The sequence below is a fragment of the Vicugna pacos genome, chromosome 16 (assembly GCF_048564905.1).
Source record: "Vicugna pacos chromosome 16, VicPac4, whole genome shotgun sequence".
Classification (NCBI taxonomy): Eukaryota; Metazoa; Chordata; class Mammalia; order Artiodactyla; family Camelidae; genus Vicugna; species Vicugna pacos.
In genome coordinates, this window is record NC_133002.1 from 22563 (window position 1) to 38881 (window position 16319).

The 16319-nt window shown below is 42.0% G+C and overlaps 1 protein-coding gene across 6 annotated transcripts in view; it reads right to left on the reverse strand.

Annotated features, from left to right (window-relative positions):
• Positions 1-1857: 1857 nt before the first annotated feature.
• LOC116278439 (probable ATP-dependent RNA helicase DDX60) overlaps positions 1858-16319 on the reverse strand; it is a 35593-nt gene continuing 21131 nt past the window's right edge. For all 6 annotated transcript variants that reach the window (XM_072940122.1, XM_072940124.1, XM_072940123.1 and 3 more), the window contains 8 exons: positions 14397-14501; positions 13987-14128; positions 12319-12440; positions 10430-10577; positions 8948-9090; positions 5031-5182; positions 3733-3795; positions 1858-2353 (listed from right to left, as the gene is read on the reverse strand). In XM_072940122.1, coding sequence (XP_072796223.1) covers positions 2254-2353; positions 3733-3795; positions 5031-5182; positions 8948-9090; positions 10430-10577; positions 12319-12440; positions 13987-14128; positions 14397-14501 — 975 coding nt within the window. In that variant the 3' untranslated portion in view covers positions 1858-2253. The remainder of the gene's footprint in view (positions 2354-3732; positions 3796-5030; positions 5183-8947; positions 9091-10429; positions 10578-12318; positions 12441-13986; positions 14129-14396; positions 14502-16319) is intronic.

Consider the following 16319-nt stretch of genomic DNA (forward strand, 5'->3'; position numbering starts at 1 on the left):
CTCTTGTCTTCCATGGACGGCCCCTCTGGCTGGTGTGAGGTGATGTCTCACTGTGGTTTAGATTTGCATTTCCCTGAGGATTAGCAATGCTAAGCATCTTTTTGTGGTTTTTTTTTTTTTTTTTGGCCATTTGTATGTCTTTTGAGAAAATTTCTATTCAGATCCTCTGCCCATTTTTCAGTTGAGTATTTGGGGGTTTGGGGGATTGAGTTGTATGAGTTCTTTATTTTGGTCATTCACCCCAGAGCAGATGCACGGTCTGCAAGCATCTCCCATTCTGCAGGCCGCCTTTTCGTTCTGACGGTTTCCTTTGTTGTGCAGAAGCTTTTCAGTTTGATGTCATCCCTTTCGTTGATTTTACTTTTGTTGCTTTTGCTTTTGTCAGATTCAATAAATCATTAACAAAACCTGTGTCAAGGAGACTTACCCTTAGTTTTCCTCTAGGAGTTTTAAGATTTCAGGTCTTATGTTCACATCTTTAATTCACTCTAAGTTACTTTGTATGTAGGATAACGGTCAGTCTTATTCTTTTGCCTGTGGCTGTCCAGTTTTCCCAACACCATTTACTGAAGAGACTGTCCCTTCATATTGCATATTCTGGCCTCCTTTGTTGTAAATTAACTGACCACACATGCATAGGTTTATTATTTCTCTTAATACCATATGAACCCACAATTTTCTCTAAATAAAAACTTTTGATAAATGGGTCTTCCAGAAAACCGTTCATAAGCCCAATGCAAATATGATTTTCCCTCTTTTGGGGAAAAAGATGGGAATAAATTATTGTGGTAATAATGATTTTCCAGTAAATCACAGCAGGGTCTCTGTACATATTTCTCAAAGAAAAATTCCACATGATCACAACTGGGGCAGAAAATGCTTCCAGAGCCTGTGCAAACTCACTCTTTGTAAGTTGTTAACAGTTACTCTTTAAAGTTGTTGCTAAAAATCAAAAAGGAAGCTGCCCATTAGACACACCTCAAAGAGGTCAGGTGTAACTTCCTCTTTTAAAAGAGTATCAGGTTGCAAGAAATAATCTTATTCTCCTCCTAAAAGTCAGGGACTCAGACTGGCTCAGTCACATGGGAAAAAAAAGAAACTTCACGTCCCCATCAGATTTATGAAGCTACAAGTAAGGGGTGGAGACCCATGTAATACTAGATGAGTACTGTGTATCATTGTCTGAAACAGAGATAAAGGGGCAGCAGAGGCCACATCGGTTTCCAGGTGTCTTCGTGCTCAGAAATTCTTACGGGGCATGTTATCAGTTTAGCCCAAAGAAAGCAGTGACCCCTCATGTGGCACACACAATGCTGGGGAGACAGAATATTCCTCCATCTCCAGATAAAATGAACCACAGGTGTTTTCCAAGTTGATGCAATCTGTGTAGAAATAATGCCACACAAGGGACCATCTGTCATAAGACATCAGGACAGCAGGAGACAGCAGACTTCCAGCTCTGAGCACAAATGGCTCTGTTCAAATTTAGGGTCTAAAATAGGTTCTAGAACTATAATCCAAGGTGAGGCTGGGAAGAACAGTGATTATACACAAGCCACGTTACATAAAATGCAAATGTGTGTAAATGGACTGAAAGACGCATAGATTTAACATGAAGAGGCCAATGGTAAATAAGACTAAACCTCTTTTTGTTTGTGGTTCTTCAGTCACTTACATACAATTAAAATCAAGCTAAAACATCAGTTATGTTTCATTATAAAGCATCACAGAATTTATGCCTCAAGTCTCATTGCATTTTATAAAAAGGAGTTTCATTCACTGGCAGGTGCTCTCCTAACAGCCATGTATCTAAGTCACGCCATCACATGTAAATTAATTAGAGAGTCACATTTCAACTTCAGGGCACTGTAATTATTTATTCTAATCTTAACAGAATTTTTACAAATTACAACGAGAAAAGAAATGCTGAGAATGTAAGACCAGTTTAGGCCTCACAGAGCAAAACTGGTTCTTCCACCACAAGCAAAATCCTCTCGTTTCTCAGTTGATCACATGCCAGCCAAGCTGTGACATCGTCACTAAGCTGTGCAGAGAAGCCGAGATCCAGAGACAGGAAACAGTTCATCCCAGGGGCTCAGGGGAAAGCACGGCACGGCGGTCACAGCCCCAGCTCAAAGCCTCACTCTCCCTACTCCGTCCTGCCCATGTTCCTAACAAGACGCATCAGAATCAGAAATTATGACTTGGAAAACGTCCATGGCCGTCCTTCAAGTGGTCTGGACAAGACTGTTTTCAGATTTTTTTAAATTTTTCAGAAAAGGTTTCACTCAGCTGCTCAAATGCTAAGACCACGTTGTCCTCTTCGTTTCCACACAGTTCCCGCAAAGAGATGCTGGAAATGGAAATACAGGGACAGGTAAAAAGTGCCCATGCTGCTGAGACTCGGGGCCAGAAGAGCTCTCCCTGGGGAGGCAGAGTGAAGTAAACCCCACCAGATGATGAAAGACTGACCAGGAGCATATGTATCTCAGAACCCTGTATGTCCATCCACACAGACATGCATAAGTGCATACGTGCACACACGCATGTACACACACGCATACATGCACGTGTGCATGCAGACATATGTACATGCATGCACCCACCCACACACACACACATACACCCACAGGCAACTGCCTCTACAAAAAAGCAAAATAATCGTCCCGTGACCTAGAGATGTGAGCAAATACAGAACATGGGGTGTGGTGAATAGAATAATGGTCCTCCAAAGGGGTCCACATCCTAATCCCTAGACATGCAGAAACTGGTGGGTCACGTGGAGAGTCAGGGCTGCAAATGCGAGTGAAGTTGCTAATCAGCTGAGTTCGAGACGGAGATTAATCCGGAGGGCCCAGGTGGTCCACTGTTGTCACGAAGGACATTCTAAGTGGAAGAGGGAGGCGGAAGGGGTGACGTCAGAGGGGCCTGATGTGAGCCTCTGCCCCCAGTGCTGCTTTGAGGGCAGAAGGGGTCTAGATCAAAGCTTCTAGAAGCTGGAAAAGACAAACAGACCGTCCCAGAGCCTCTGTCATGCAGCCTTGACACCCCTTGCTTTCGCCCAGGGAGACCCATTTTAGACATGAGACCTCAGGATCCGTAGGGTCATGCAGCTGTGCTGGTTTAGATACACCATGTGTGATCACCAGTTACAGCAGCGTAAGAAACTGATGTGAGGGTGACAAGAATGGACAGAGGAAATTCAAGAAAGGGCAGTCCGGCTGGGCCGGTCAGGGACTAGGGACACTGCATCAGGCTCTGTCATTCGCCTGAGGCCCAGAGTCTCCCTGGTGTCCTCACGGACCCACAGATGTAACATGACATACAGGTTCCCACTCACTGTTCCCGGCTCTCAGCCCCCACACATCCTCCTCACCCCCCCCCCGCGTTGCCTGTGTGTCATTAACTATAACAGGAACCTGGGATGTGGAGCTGAGGCTGCCAGGGTCTCGGGGTGCTTGAGGCTTTGAGCTTTGATGCCTGTTGGTGCCGCGTGTCTGGGCTGAGGCTCTGGGCTGGGTGAAACTTAATTTCAAGTGGATTTTGGAATTAGTTCTATTATAGAAACAATGCAACAGAGTGTTGAGGAAAACTTCTGCAAAGTCCTTGGGGAGCTGAAAATGCTTGGCACCTAAGAGGCTCAGTGGCCCCTGGAAGCACGAGCTCAACATTTTTCAGGTTACCTTAACGTATCAGAAAATCTGAACCCAGTATTTAAAATGCATCACACACCTGATAGACTGAATGGTGAGGGCAAAGTCCTTCAGCAACTGATAGGCAGCTCCTTCGTTTATCCTGAACAAAACAACATTTTGAAAATTAATGCTATAAAAGTCACGGAATCTCTCATTTCATATTGAAAAGTTGGGTTTGTCAATAACAGACAACTTCTGTCAGTCAAGATGTATTGACCAAAATACTTTCTGCCACAGACTCCCAGACGATGACCTAATCTGTGGGAATGAGGGTTGTGAACTCAAAAGTCACGAGTACCACAGCACAGCTCATCCAAGAACACGGGAGGCTGACCTTGGGAGAAAACCCAAGTGGAAAAGATAACATCAGGAGAGTGAATGGGGCCAGTGAGTCAGAGAAGAACTCAGTGGATTACTCACTGGTGTCACAACAATTTTATTCACAATAATGAGTCACACTTTCAAAAACGATCAACATTTCTCAAGAGGGCAGAAGTTTTAAATACTTGAGTTCAACAGAGATTGTTCCAAATTTTATGTCAAATGCACTTTTAATTTCTGATGGTGTCCTCCCACCACACACATCAAGGTGCTTGGTGGCTGGGCCAATTCCTCCACTCCCAGTAGGTCCCAGAGGGTCTACCCCTGAATACAGTTTCTGAAAATGGTTTCCCTGCCAAAGAGTTAAAACAACTGCCAGGTTCTCAGTCCTCAGACATGTGAATTATATTTTTTATGTACCTTTCTCAGATAACAGGGAGCACAGCATTATTTATTAGTTACGAGGTTTTGAAATATTTAATAATGAATAACTAGGACAGTAATAAATAAAAATACATCTGTGGGGATGTCTGAATGTTTCTGTTTGTGGCATACAGCTTTATGTCAAGTGAGTCAGCCTAAGTCCCAAGAGTCTGCTGGTCAACCCAAATAACAATACCCCAAATGTACTACTTTCCCCTGCCATTAGTCCATGAGGAAAAAATCCAGTATACTCAGCATGAGGAACCTATGCTTGAAATTGTGAAAAGGCTTTGGCCTAAAATTCATTGAGCTCACTCATGAGATATAAGAAGACATGGAGATGGAGAGGGATATATAAATAGAAACAGAGGCAGAGGTGGTGGAGATGGAGATGAAAGAAACAGACGCAGATGTGGACATGGATGTGGAAAGACATGGAGACAGAGGGAGAGGTGGAAATGAGAGAAGCAGGGGCAGCAGTGGAGGTGGAGACAGGGACAGAGACAGACATATGGTGGAGGCAGAGACAGAGAACAGATGGTGGAGGTGGAGACAGGGACAGAGACAGAGGGACAGAGAGGTGAAACACACCTGTTGTCTTGGACTAGTCCCAACAAGGAACCATGCTTGTAGAAATCAAGTGCATAAGCGTTGAGCGGCATCCTCCTTCCTTGGTTATCAAGTCTCTGGGGCCACAGCACAGGAGCCGAGATATTACTGATACCGATTGTGCACTGAGTGACCTGAAGAAATAAGATCTTCTTAATTTGTCATTTATGTGTAAAGAATGTTTATGATTCCTTACACTGTGCTTTGTGGTCACGTCATTCACAGTGAAGGGAGAGGGTGTCTTTCAGACGCAGTGCGCTGGTGCCTTTCCAAGCAAGACTACGGGTGGTTGGCTCCACCTACGAACATCACTCTCACAACACATGGATGAAAACTTCCACCATCCAGCCCCTAGAATAAAGCAAGACTCACTAGGAAAGAAAAGCTACTTGAAAATTTTGCCCTTAACCTAATTGGTGAAGGCAGTATCTCTGTAAGTGGGCCTTCAGGGAGCTGGTGCAGCCTATGTTTCCATAGAAGGGACCCGCTGATCTGAACAATGGCAACACTTCTACAGCCCAAGGGCCAGAATGCAAGGGGAGGGTGGGAAGATGCAGGGAAAGGAGAAGAAAAATAAGAAGATGAAGAACACATCAGTAGCTCTCCACATCTGCGCATTTCTTGGAAATCCAGGGTCGAGAACTCCAGACACAGCCAGGAGAGTGCAAAGGGGGCAAAACGAGGACTGTCTAAATGCCTTGGGAGTCACTTAGATAGTTATTATTATTAAAAGTGCTTGGAGTATTCTTACTCCATTATGGTCCAGAAAATCGTTTTGACCCCGAAAATCCAGAAGATTCACACTCACAGGAAACTGATGCCCAAGTGTCCCAGACCTCCCTGGCGACCCTGTGAGCAACAGTCAAGATGAGAAACAGACAGAGATCCTCACCAGGAGGAGAACAGAGCAGCAGGTGGTTTTACATTCACGCTGTGAACACCATGAAGTAGTGCAAACAGAATAGAGCTTCAGGTCACAACACGGATACATCTCATGGTGCAGTGCCAACTGCAAAAAAAGCACCTTCCAGGCGACCACAGTAAGTGTCCCTTCACTTTCTGTAAAATTCAAAAGCAGCAAAAATAAAAAGTGATTTTGGAATAGGACATTTTAAAAGGAGCATGAAAAACACTGAGTTTAGGGTAGTTGCTATCCTGGGGAATGAAACAGAGGAGGAGCACACGGGTCCCGAGTCCGTGGCTGTTCACCATAGTTTGTTTTGGTTTTGGTTTAATTTTTTTGATTGAAGTCTAGTCAGTTTACAATGTTGTGACAATTTCCGGTGTACAGCATCACGTTTCAGTCATACATATACCCACATACATTCTGTTCCCAGCAGTGTGATGCTTTGTGGCTTTTCTACACACCATTTAAAGATGTGCACATACAGGGGAAGGGGAGGGCAGAGCTCAGAGCACGTGCCTAGTCATCACAAGGTCCTGGGTTCAATCCCCAGTATCACCATTAAACCAAATAAATAAATAAACCTAATTCCACCTGCAAAAACGATGTGCATGTGTGCATATTTGGTATTGCACTAAAACGTGACAAACAGTAAAGGCCAGGTTTGAAGGCTTACACTAGCAAATCTGTACCAAGTGAGCTGGGAGAGGCAAAGGGCATGAGACACTCTGGAGACGTTCCCTGCTGCCAGACGCTTCCCGTGGGTGCACTAGGAAGGACCCTTCTTCTGAGCACACCACCAGCAGCAACTGGGGGTCCAGCTCAGCTCCTGTCCTGTCCTTCGCGGTCTCCTGATGGATGGTGACCACATGGGGGTAAGACACAGACATTACATCCCATGAGAACTGTCTGCATCCCTCTAAACCCCAGGGAAGAGCTTGAATGTGGAAAGGAAGCAAAAGTGAATGGCACATTCTGTCCCTCAGCCAGACTGACTGTATAACAGAGAGAAGGGAAATGATCCAACTTAACTAGTAATATGATGTCTTTTTCAATGTGGTTGGCTACAAACCTCTTACATGAGTAATTAATTGTAATCATACACACAAACTATGGGGGTGGGGGGAGCTTCATAAAAGTACTGCTCTTGTAAACTGAAGTGCAGTCCTTTATTATTACTTTGCCAGAATTCCACATTCTTCAAGGGTGGTTTATTACAAGGCACCAAACAAACGGGGATAAAGACCTATGCAGCCAGCTCCAGAGGGCTTCACACAGGATCTGAACGCTGGTCTCCAGTTTGTTTCTAAACCATGCACCTTATCAGTAAAAAAAAAAAAAAAAAAAAAAAAAAAACCTCCCTTTCTCACCTCTTGTTTCATGAATGCTTTTTTCTCATTTTATAAAACAAAGTGTCTCCCCTAACTTACTATGATACATTTCCTTGGGGTTTGAAAACGTGCTGAGTAGCAACAAAGGACAAGATTGCTTTCTTACTGAGAAAATGGATTGCGCTAAAGACTGCTTTAAACAATCTTTAAAAATTAGGCAGTTTCCAATTACTTGTCTTCAACAAAATTGAAGGTAAATCTAATCAAGTTGTTAATTAAGAGAAGATTAAAACATATCTTTACAATCAATTGCTAGGTGATTTGGGGCATATAGCTCATAAGGCATTAGAAGAATTGTATATTACTGTTATAACGAAAATTACTCCATTCTCAGCTACTGAACTATTTGAATAAAGTTTCTCAGAATCTGAATTAAGATTTGATGCTGGAATTCTGTTTCATTCTGAAAACAAGTAAATATTCATCCACAGTTACACGGACTAATTAAAAAAGAAACAGCCTCATTCATCTCATTAATACACACCTTTTCAATACAGTATTAACATTACTTCTAGTAATTACTTCTCCAAATTCAGATTATACTTACGTTTCTGTGGCCAACTAAAAATAAGTATTACATTGAAGCTGTATTCTACTTAAGTTAAGAAATATAAAAGGTATAGTAACTTCATGTTTAAAAATTTGTTACATTAAGGTAAAAAAATATGGGGGAATGCAGAATCTAAACATAAGAGAAAATTTAATTAAATCATTAAATTTTATTCTGGACTGTTTTTTTCGTGTGTATGTGTAGAAAAGGGAGCCCTCATACACTGTTGGTGGGAATGTAAATTGGTGCAGCCACTATGGAGAAGAGTATGGAGGTTTCTCAAAAACCCAAAAACAGAACCACCATTGACTGTTTTTAACTTGCAAGTTATGGGTGTTAAAACACATTAGTATTTATATTCCATTTTATCCATTTAAAAGAATGATGCAATGGTATTATTTTAACACGTCAACATTTATCTGAAGATGGAACCTGAATCATCTGAAACTGTTTAAATACATGATAAAAGTACGTGTGTCTCTATTTAAAATTCACAAGGGTCCATATAACTTTTCAAAACTCCTTCCAGTGACACTGGATTATTTTACATGGCAGAGGACTATCTGCTTCTGGAATAGAATGGAGCTGAGACACTGTAACATCAAATGTGACAAAACCTATTTTCTTTCTCAGATTTTGAATTAAAGTATAAATTAAATTTCTACAAGTCTATTCCAACATTTGAATGGATTATCCAGCATATCTGAAATGTATCTGGTTCTTTATACTCCATTTCTGACATCTAAGATCCAGAATATATGGGATTCACAGCACCTACAGCAAGACTGGGAAGCCTGAAGGTCGTTTAATGTGCTCTTTTCACAGCAAACCCATGTTAATCTCCAGAGAAGTGCTGGTCCTGGATTTCTGTGTAATGGGGCAGGGGTCCTCAGGCCAAAATGACAAACAAATCGCGCCACTTGCTGGATATTTCTGTTGCTACACCTGGATTTTTTTTCAATTTGGGGAATTTAAAGTCCTTGCTAAACTGCCTACAGCTATACGTCCAACTCTTTCTTGAGACTTTTATTTATAAGCCCCATTTTCCACTTACATGGTCCGGAGTTTCTGGATGGAGCAAATCAGCATCAGAGTTCCCAGAGAGACAAGCAAATGGAGAAACAGCTCTTCTCCCTTCCTTGCAGCTCAGCAGGTGAGACACGAGCTGGGAGTCCTCACACTCTTCACCTGTGAAATCTGACCACAAGAGATTGGACAGATCAGCTTTTAAAATTCACCTGCTCTAGACCATACTGCTGGGGAGGACAGTCGACTTCCCAGGGCCGACGTCATATGAAGACCAAACAAGACTGACCACAGTGACTGACCCATGTTGGCACATTCAGTAAATGTTAGCTACTAATGTCCTTATCAGTATCATAGAATTTTTTTGATCAACAGGTAATTAAAGGCTAAATTTAAATTCTTGCCCTTTCAGCCCAGAACTGTTGTTATCACCTTGGTACCTTCTCCCACCTGACTTAGGTTTGACCTCAGAATCTTTCTAGACAGGGTGATTCAGGCAGCCACCATCAGCAGCTTTGTAAACAGTGTATGAGAAGACCTACTTTTTTCCATTTCCAGTTTCATGAAGCACCAGATGGTGCATCAAAGCCAGCTCTGCTTTGTGATGGAGGCTACATCCACACACTCCTGTGCTGCCTCCTCCGGGAAGCCCACTGCTATCATCTGCTTTTGAACATGCTGCTTCCCCCACCTTAATGTTGCCCAGGGAGCTACAAGTCCGCTTCCCTTTTTCCAATGGAGAATGTGACACTGAAATGAAACCAGGAAATTACTACCCACAGTTCTACCCTCTCCCTGTATCCCCATCCCTTTCTCCTTACTTTCCCCTGGGAGATTTCCACCCAACAGACCATGAAAAATAAGAACAAAGATTAACAGTGTTTACTGTGGGCTGGGGCGCTGTTTCCAGTCACATGCGTTAACTCAGTGACTTAAAGCTCACCTGTGCCAGGTGGATGACGTTACCATGGGCTGGGCGCTGCTCCCAGACAGTCACATGCATTAACTCAGTGACTTAAAGCTCACCTAAGCCAGGGGGATGACGTTACTCTCTCTTACTATCTGCGGAGAAAACTGAGGTGTGACTACGGAGTCAATGGCCTGAGGCCTCATTGCTAACTTGTAGCTAAGCCAGAGTTTGGACCAAGTAATCTGCAGAGTTGACATCCAAGACCACCAAGCAGAGTGCCTCCCAAGAAAGAAGTGACAGGAGAGTCTCCAGTGTCTCCTCCTCCCACGGGCACTTACTCCATTTTCCAGGCTTGAACCAAAAGCAACCTTTAATTAAGATGGCTTACAAATGACTCTATTCAATTTCATTCTCCATTGTCCTTTATTTAACTTCTAATAATCATACCTGTTTTTTCTTGAGAAAGCAGAAGGGATGGATCCCCTTGTTCTCAGGTGGACTGAGCTTTCCAGGGCTCTGCTCTTCATCTGGGATCAAACAGTCTAAGGCAAGATGATTCATTCTTTAAATTGTTCCACAGAAGAGCTAAGACCCACTTACCTATTTTTGACAATGGGAGCTGATGTTCCTGTTTCATGTCTGCCAATTTGGAAACAACCAGCAGGAAGGAGGCAAAGCCCTTGGTGACGTTCATGTTATACTCATCCAGGGCAGCCTTAAAGTCCTCGGGGAGATCCTCCAGGAACACCTGCACTGGCAAGGAGATCATCAAGACAAAACAAAACTGAAGGCCCAGTATTTTTTTCAGAGAGCTCTACAAACCTTCCTTGAAAACTGGAAGTTTGGAAGAAGGGCAAACAACAGCGCAATATAATCCTATAGTTATCCATCTATTCAGTAACATAACTATTTCATCCTTTCATCTGTGAAACTAACTTGAAACTCATTCTTCTGTTTCTGTGTATGTTATAAAAACCAATACCTCTACTTGTAAATATTTGCTTTTGTGCTACTTAGTGAAAACAATCTTTTAAACAGAAGGATGCCCTCAAATGACAGTGGACTTGTGAATATTTCAAAGAATCTAGTGGCATGTCCGGGGAGCAGCAACCACAGAAAGCCCCTCTGAGCCTGGAATGCACCTCACCTGATTGTGAGGGTTTTAAACTCACACTGGATTTGTCTTGCTAATATTTTCTGATTATTCTTCCATCTACAGTCATGGAAGAGGCACATCTCTAATTTTTTCATGATGTCCTTGTCATGTTCTGATGTTAATTTTAGGCTTTGCTTTCTCTTTTGGTATTCCCTAGAAGAGTCTGTGAAAACCTGGTGTTATTACCATACACTGTACATAAAAATAAACTCAAAATGGATTCAAGACTTAAATGTAAGACCTGAAACTGTAAAATTCCTAAGAGAAAATATAGCAACATTGATTTTGGCCGTAATTCTGTTAACGTGACACCAAAAGCACAGACAACGCAAGTGAAAACACAAGGGGGACGACATCAAACTGAAACCTTCTGCACAGCACAGGGAATAATCAACAAGGTCAAAAGGCACTGCTAGAATGGGAGAAAATACTTCTAAACCATCCACCTGCTAAGGAGATAAGACACAGAAGAATCCAGTACAGCCCAACAGCCAAAAAAGGGGGCAAAGGACTTGAACAGATGTTTCCTCAAAGAAAGCACCCCAGTCCCCATCACATATGTTAGAAGGTGCTCCACACTAATCATCCCTCACCCTCAGGGAGACGCAGATCAGAACCAGAGTGAGGCGCCACCTCACACCTGCCAGAAGGGCCATCACCAAAAGACCAGAGGTTACAAGGGCAGAAGAAAACTCGGGTAACAGAGGATTTTTCTTTCTCTGCCTTCTTTTTGTTCTTCTTAGCCACCTTTTACGAAGATCACCTGGCACAACCAGCCCGCCCCACTCTCTCAGATTCCAGTGAAACACGTAAGTCATCGTGTTTGATGCTGATTCGGTGACAGGGAATCGTGATCACAGAAAGTGTCACAAATACAATTGGATGAGTTGCTCTGTGTGCGTCAAGTGGTAACTTCTTAGGTGCCTATTCTAGTATTTTTTTCAGTGAGGACATCACGGTTCACAACATACACTTCCTGTCTGAATCCCTACCTCAAGGTAAAAAGATCCTAAAAGAACCACATAGTCAATAAGAACTATTAGTTCATTTCATGTATAATTACCTACATTTTTTCTTTAGCCACTGACTGCTATACTTCTATACAATCAAATGGAAAACAAGATCAAATTTTTTCTCCCATTCTCCTCAAAGTGTTTAATCTTTGGATAGATTTATAGACACATGAATTACAGATTAAATTGATTACAGAACAAACTGTTACCCTACAAAACAAATGAATCCTATATTAATAAAATTCTGCTGCTGAATCATTTATGGTAGGATCCATTTAATTATCTTAATTATTTAACATTAACAGGATCATAAATTTTACCTTTGATTGATAAAACTTGAGATTTGCATCTTGGAACTTTGCTGGAATATATCTTCTTCCAAACAGATGTGCCAAGACTAACACTAGCCTTTCCATAACATCTTGAGAAAAACATTTTGAGCCTATACAGAACAAAGTGACTTGTTATATAAACATAAAAAGTGGATTAATCCCATTTTTAATGCTTAAATTGAATGTTATATTGCACTTTATTTCATGGAAACTAGAAATGTGTAACAAATACAGCAACTAAGGAATCTCTAAGGACAGTCTTACTCCTTCTTTGTCCTTCCAGCTGGTCCTTCACCTCTGCATCAGACCCTGTCCTCCAACCACAAGCTGCCGTGTCTCCTTATCTGAACTCCTCCTCCTTCAGTCTGTCATCAGTTTTCCTAAAGCATGTAATGACCACGTCTCCCCTCCTCGAAAGTCTCTGATTGCATCTCAGTGCCTCATAAACAAAATCCAGTCTCCTGAGTCCAGCACTTAAGGCTTTCCAAAAGTCACCCACCAATGACCTCCTGGTCCCTCCCTGCCTCACCTGCCAGCCACTCATGTCAATACCATCAGCCTGAGTCATTCCCTACCCTTCACAGCATGTGAGCATCACATGCAGTGTTAAGAAATGTTACCTTACAAGCTTGGGTTCTGGAGTCAGTCTGCTCATCTTCGAATCTTGGCTCAAGATTTGGGGACCAAGGCAACTGATTTAACTTCTCTGTGTTTCAGTTTCATTATTTATGAAATTCCATGTTACCTGCCTCACAGAGCAACCCAATGTTCAACCTCCACGTCTGTAACTGCACACGTCCTGTCTCTACCACACACAGCAATAAACACAACCACACTTCTTACTGCCTGAAATTATTTCTCCTCCTACAGAGCCTGTGGGAGACAGAATTTCCTGAGCATCCTTGATTCACAGAACACTGCACATTCAGAGCCTAGTGACACTGTGCAAGGTACATCATTCCTGCCAGTTAACAACAGAAGATAAAGTCAAGTCATGCTGTGGAAGGCACTGAAATCACCAGCATCAGAAACTATAACAGATTTAAGGACAAACAGGGAAACATTTCTCTGGGAGACACTGTTTAAAGATCTATGGTTTAGTTATAAAAATCAAAGGCTTTCATAAAAACTATGTTAAATTAAATTTTAGGTAGAAATTGCAAGTGGAATTCAAAAATTTGCACGTGATATTGCCAAAAAACATTTAGGGGGAAAACAAGATGCTAGATTGTGCAACTGATACGATATCAGCTGTCTAAATACACTGTACAATTATTCAAAGAAAATATTCACAAATATCAACAGTGAGTATTATTTTTAACATAAGGGTTTTCCCTGTCCTTCTATCATGAGCATATATTAGATTTAGTCAGAAAAGATATTTATCAAAAAAAATCATGTATTAAAACGTTCTGAATCCTGGAGTCAAGGAATCTCCAAAATTAGTAACTCGACATTTTTTGATAGCTGCCACAAAATGTAGCTATCTCCTATATAATCTATATTAGTAGGCATATACTGCTTTATTTTATCTAATTTGGCATCTAAATTATCTGTTTACTTGTATTTTCCTTGTAGAAACAATATTCCCAACGTGCTAGCTTCTCTACAGTGCCCGGTGCTGCTTTCAGACCACATATGAAATACCAAGCTTACCTCTCCTGGTTGGCTGACAGAGATTATGGAAAAGGCCCTTTACCAGAAAACTGACGAAAACAAGATTGGAAGGCTCGTGATAGTGCAAGTGTGAAACAAGTCCAGCAAACCCCATGGGGTTTCCTTCTCGGTCTACATAGCCCTAAAGAACAAGAATCATTTATCAGTTTGACTGCATTCACCACATACATGAATTAATAGATAACTTATTAAATGCCACTTTAAAATAGTACTTAATACCCATATGAGAGAGATTAATAATTATTACCTGGCCCAACCTTGAAAAGTGATTCAATCATAAGGAATGTGAGTCACTGAACATAACCTGTAGGGACTGGAGCTAGCCCAGCCTGTTGAGGATCAGAGCCAGCTACCAGTCCTGTTTCAGGAACAGACAAGCACAGTCGTACCTCTTTCACCAGGAACTGCAGTGAAAACAGGAAGTAGAGTTTCAGCATCTCCAGGGCTCGCGGCTGTTTGAAGGCAAGCAGTGAATGCTTCAGCACCGACAGCACCTGTGGAGGTGAGTGCGTTCATTCACACCACGCTCGTGTGCAGCACGATCACGAAAGGCAGGTGCACCATTTACACTGACATTTACAATAATGCATCACTATGAAATGAGAGAGAGATGCACAGAGTGGTGAAGAATTTCAGGGAATCAAAAAGTCCAGCAGCAGAACTGACATTCACATGGCATCACTAAGGAGCAGAACTCAAACTCTGAGAATGTGTCAGAGAAGTGGGAGGCAAATTCATGTGTTCTCTCATAATGAAGAAAAACAGCAGTGGAGAACAGGACGAGGATTTTCTACTTAAAATAACTTCTCTGAAAAAGAAACAACAAATTAAAACAGAGGGAAGTATCAAAGATCTAACTTAAGAAACCTTTTCTTAGTTCCAAAATGACTGGAGCACTGCACAGTGCATGTGTACTTACTAACATCACTGGATTGCACACTGAAAGATGGTTAGGATAGCAAACTTGATGCTAGCTGAATGTAACCCCAATAAAAACATCTAAGCATGAAGACTGAAAGTTCTCATCATATAATAAGGAAGACATCAATCAAAATTAACAAGAAGGACCCACAAAATAGAAAATCCTGGGGAAAAGAATTTAAAGATTTAAAAATTCATATAATTACATAGGCAGGAAAAAAAAACAAATTAATGACAAGAAAACAGGAATTAGCATGATTCCTCTAGAGGAGATTCCAAGAGAGTCTGTTCCTCTGTAACAGTAAATGGCAGGAGATACAGAAGCAATCTTAGTTTGATGTAATAAATAAAGTGAATATTCCAAGAATTTTATGCCTACACTTGAGTCTCTGTGTGTGAGGGTTGCAGAGAGATATTCCCAAAGATGCCAAGGCAAAGAAAATAAACCACTCTGATATCCTTCTTGAAAAAAACTAAAAAGCTTGCAAGAAGATATAGGTTTCTCTTCTATATAGAGGTTAAAAAATAAGAACTCAAAAATGGGGAAGTTTTGATCAAAAATGATATGCACCTGCCCTGTAGGACCATCAGTAACACAAGAGCCTATGGTCACAGAAGTCCTGGAGTGTCCTCACCTCAACAAAGAGAGCCCGATTTAGAGGGTGTGGTAATCAGTACACAAACAGGGAGGATTGGGTCCCAGCATGATGCAGCCTCACAAGGGTGAAACCAAATGCTGAACTGGGGATTTTAAATCTCTTACCGTGGGACTGGGCTCAAAATATTCATCTGAGCAGAAAATTTCAGGAAGCATTTATAACCATATTCTAAAGTCCAACTAAATATAAATGTATCTTTGTTTAAAACCAAATACTCACACCTGCCTAGAACTTTGACTGCAAAAAATACCAAAGGGATAATATGACTTTTTGGATAGCAGAACTAGGTATAGCTTTTTTTCTTCCTTCAACTTTGTACATGATCCAAATATTCCTTGATGAACTTGGGTTACTTTTCTAAAGAAAAATAAACTCCTTTAATATGAAATCATCAAAGTGGATCTTGCTGTCCCTAACAGTGGTGACAGGAAGGTGGCCCAGATCTTTCTAAATTCAGGGGCAGTGCTTCTAACCCCTACAGGACGCAGCTCATCACACATGAAAACAGTGGTCGGGGTCAGCTCCAAATACCCACCGGCCGTGAATTCTGTGACTGACACAGGAGACAACAGGACTAACTGCACTCTCCCCACCAGCCCACCCTCCACCACTCACGACACTCCAGCAGTCAGGACTGGTGACCCCAGGAAGCTACTGCCACAGACGCGGGAGAAGAGGCAGCTCCCCCTGCGGCTGGGCAGGCAGCAGAGTGTCCACATCAGAGAACGCCCC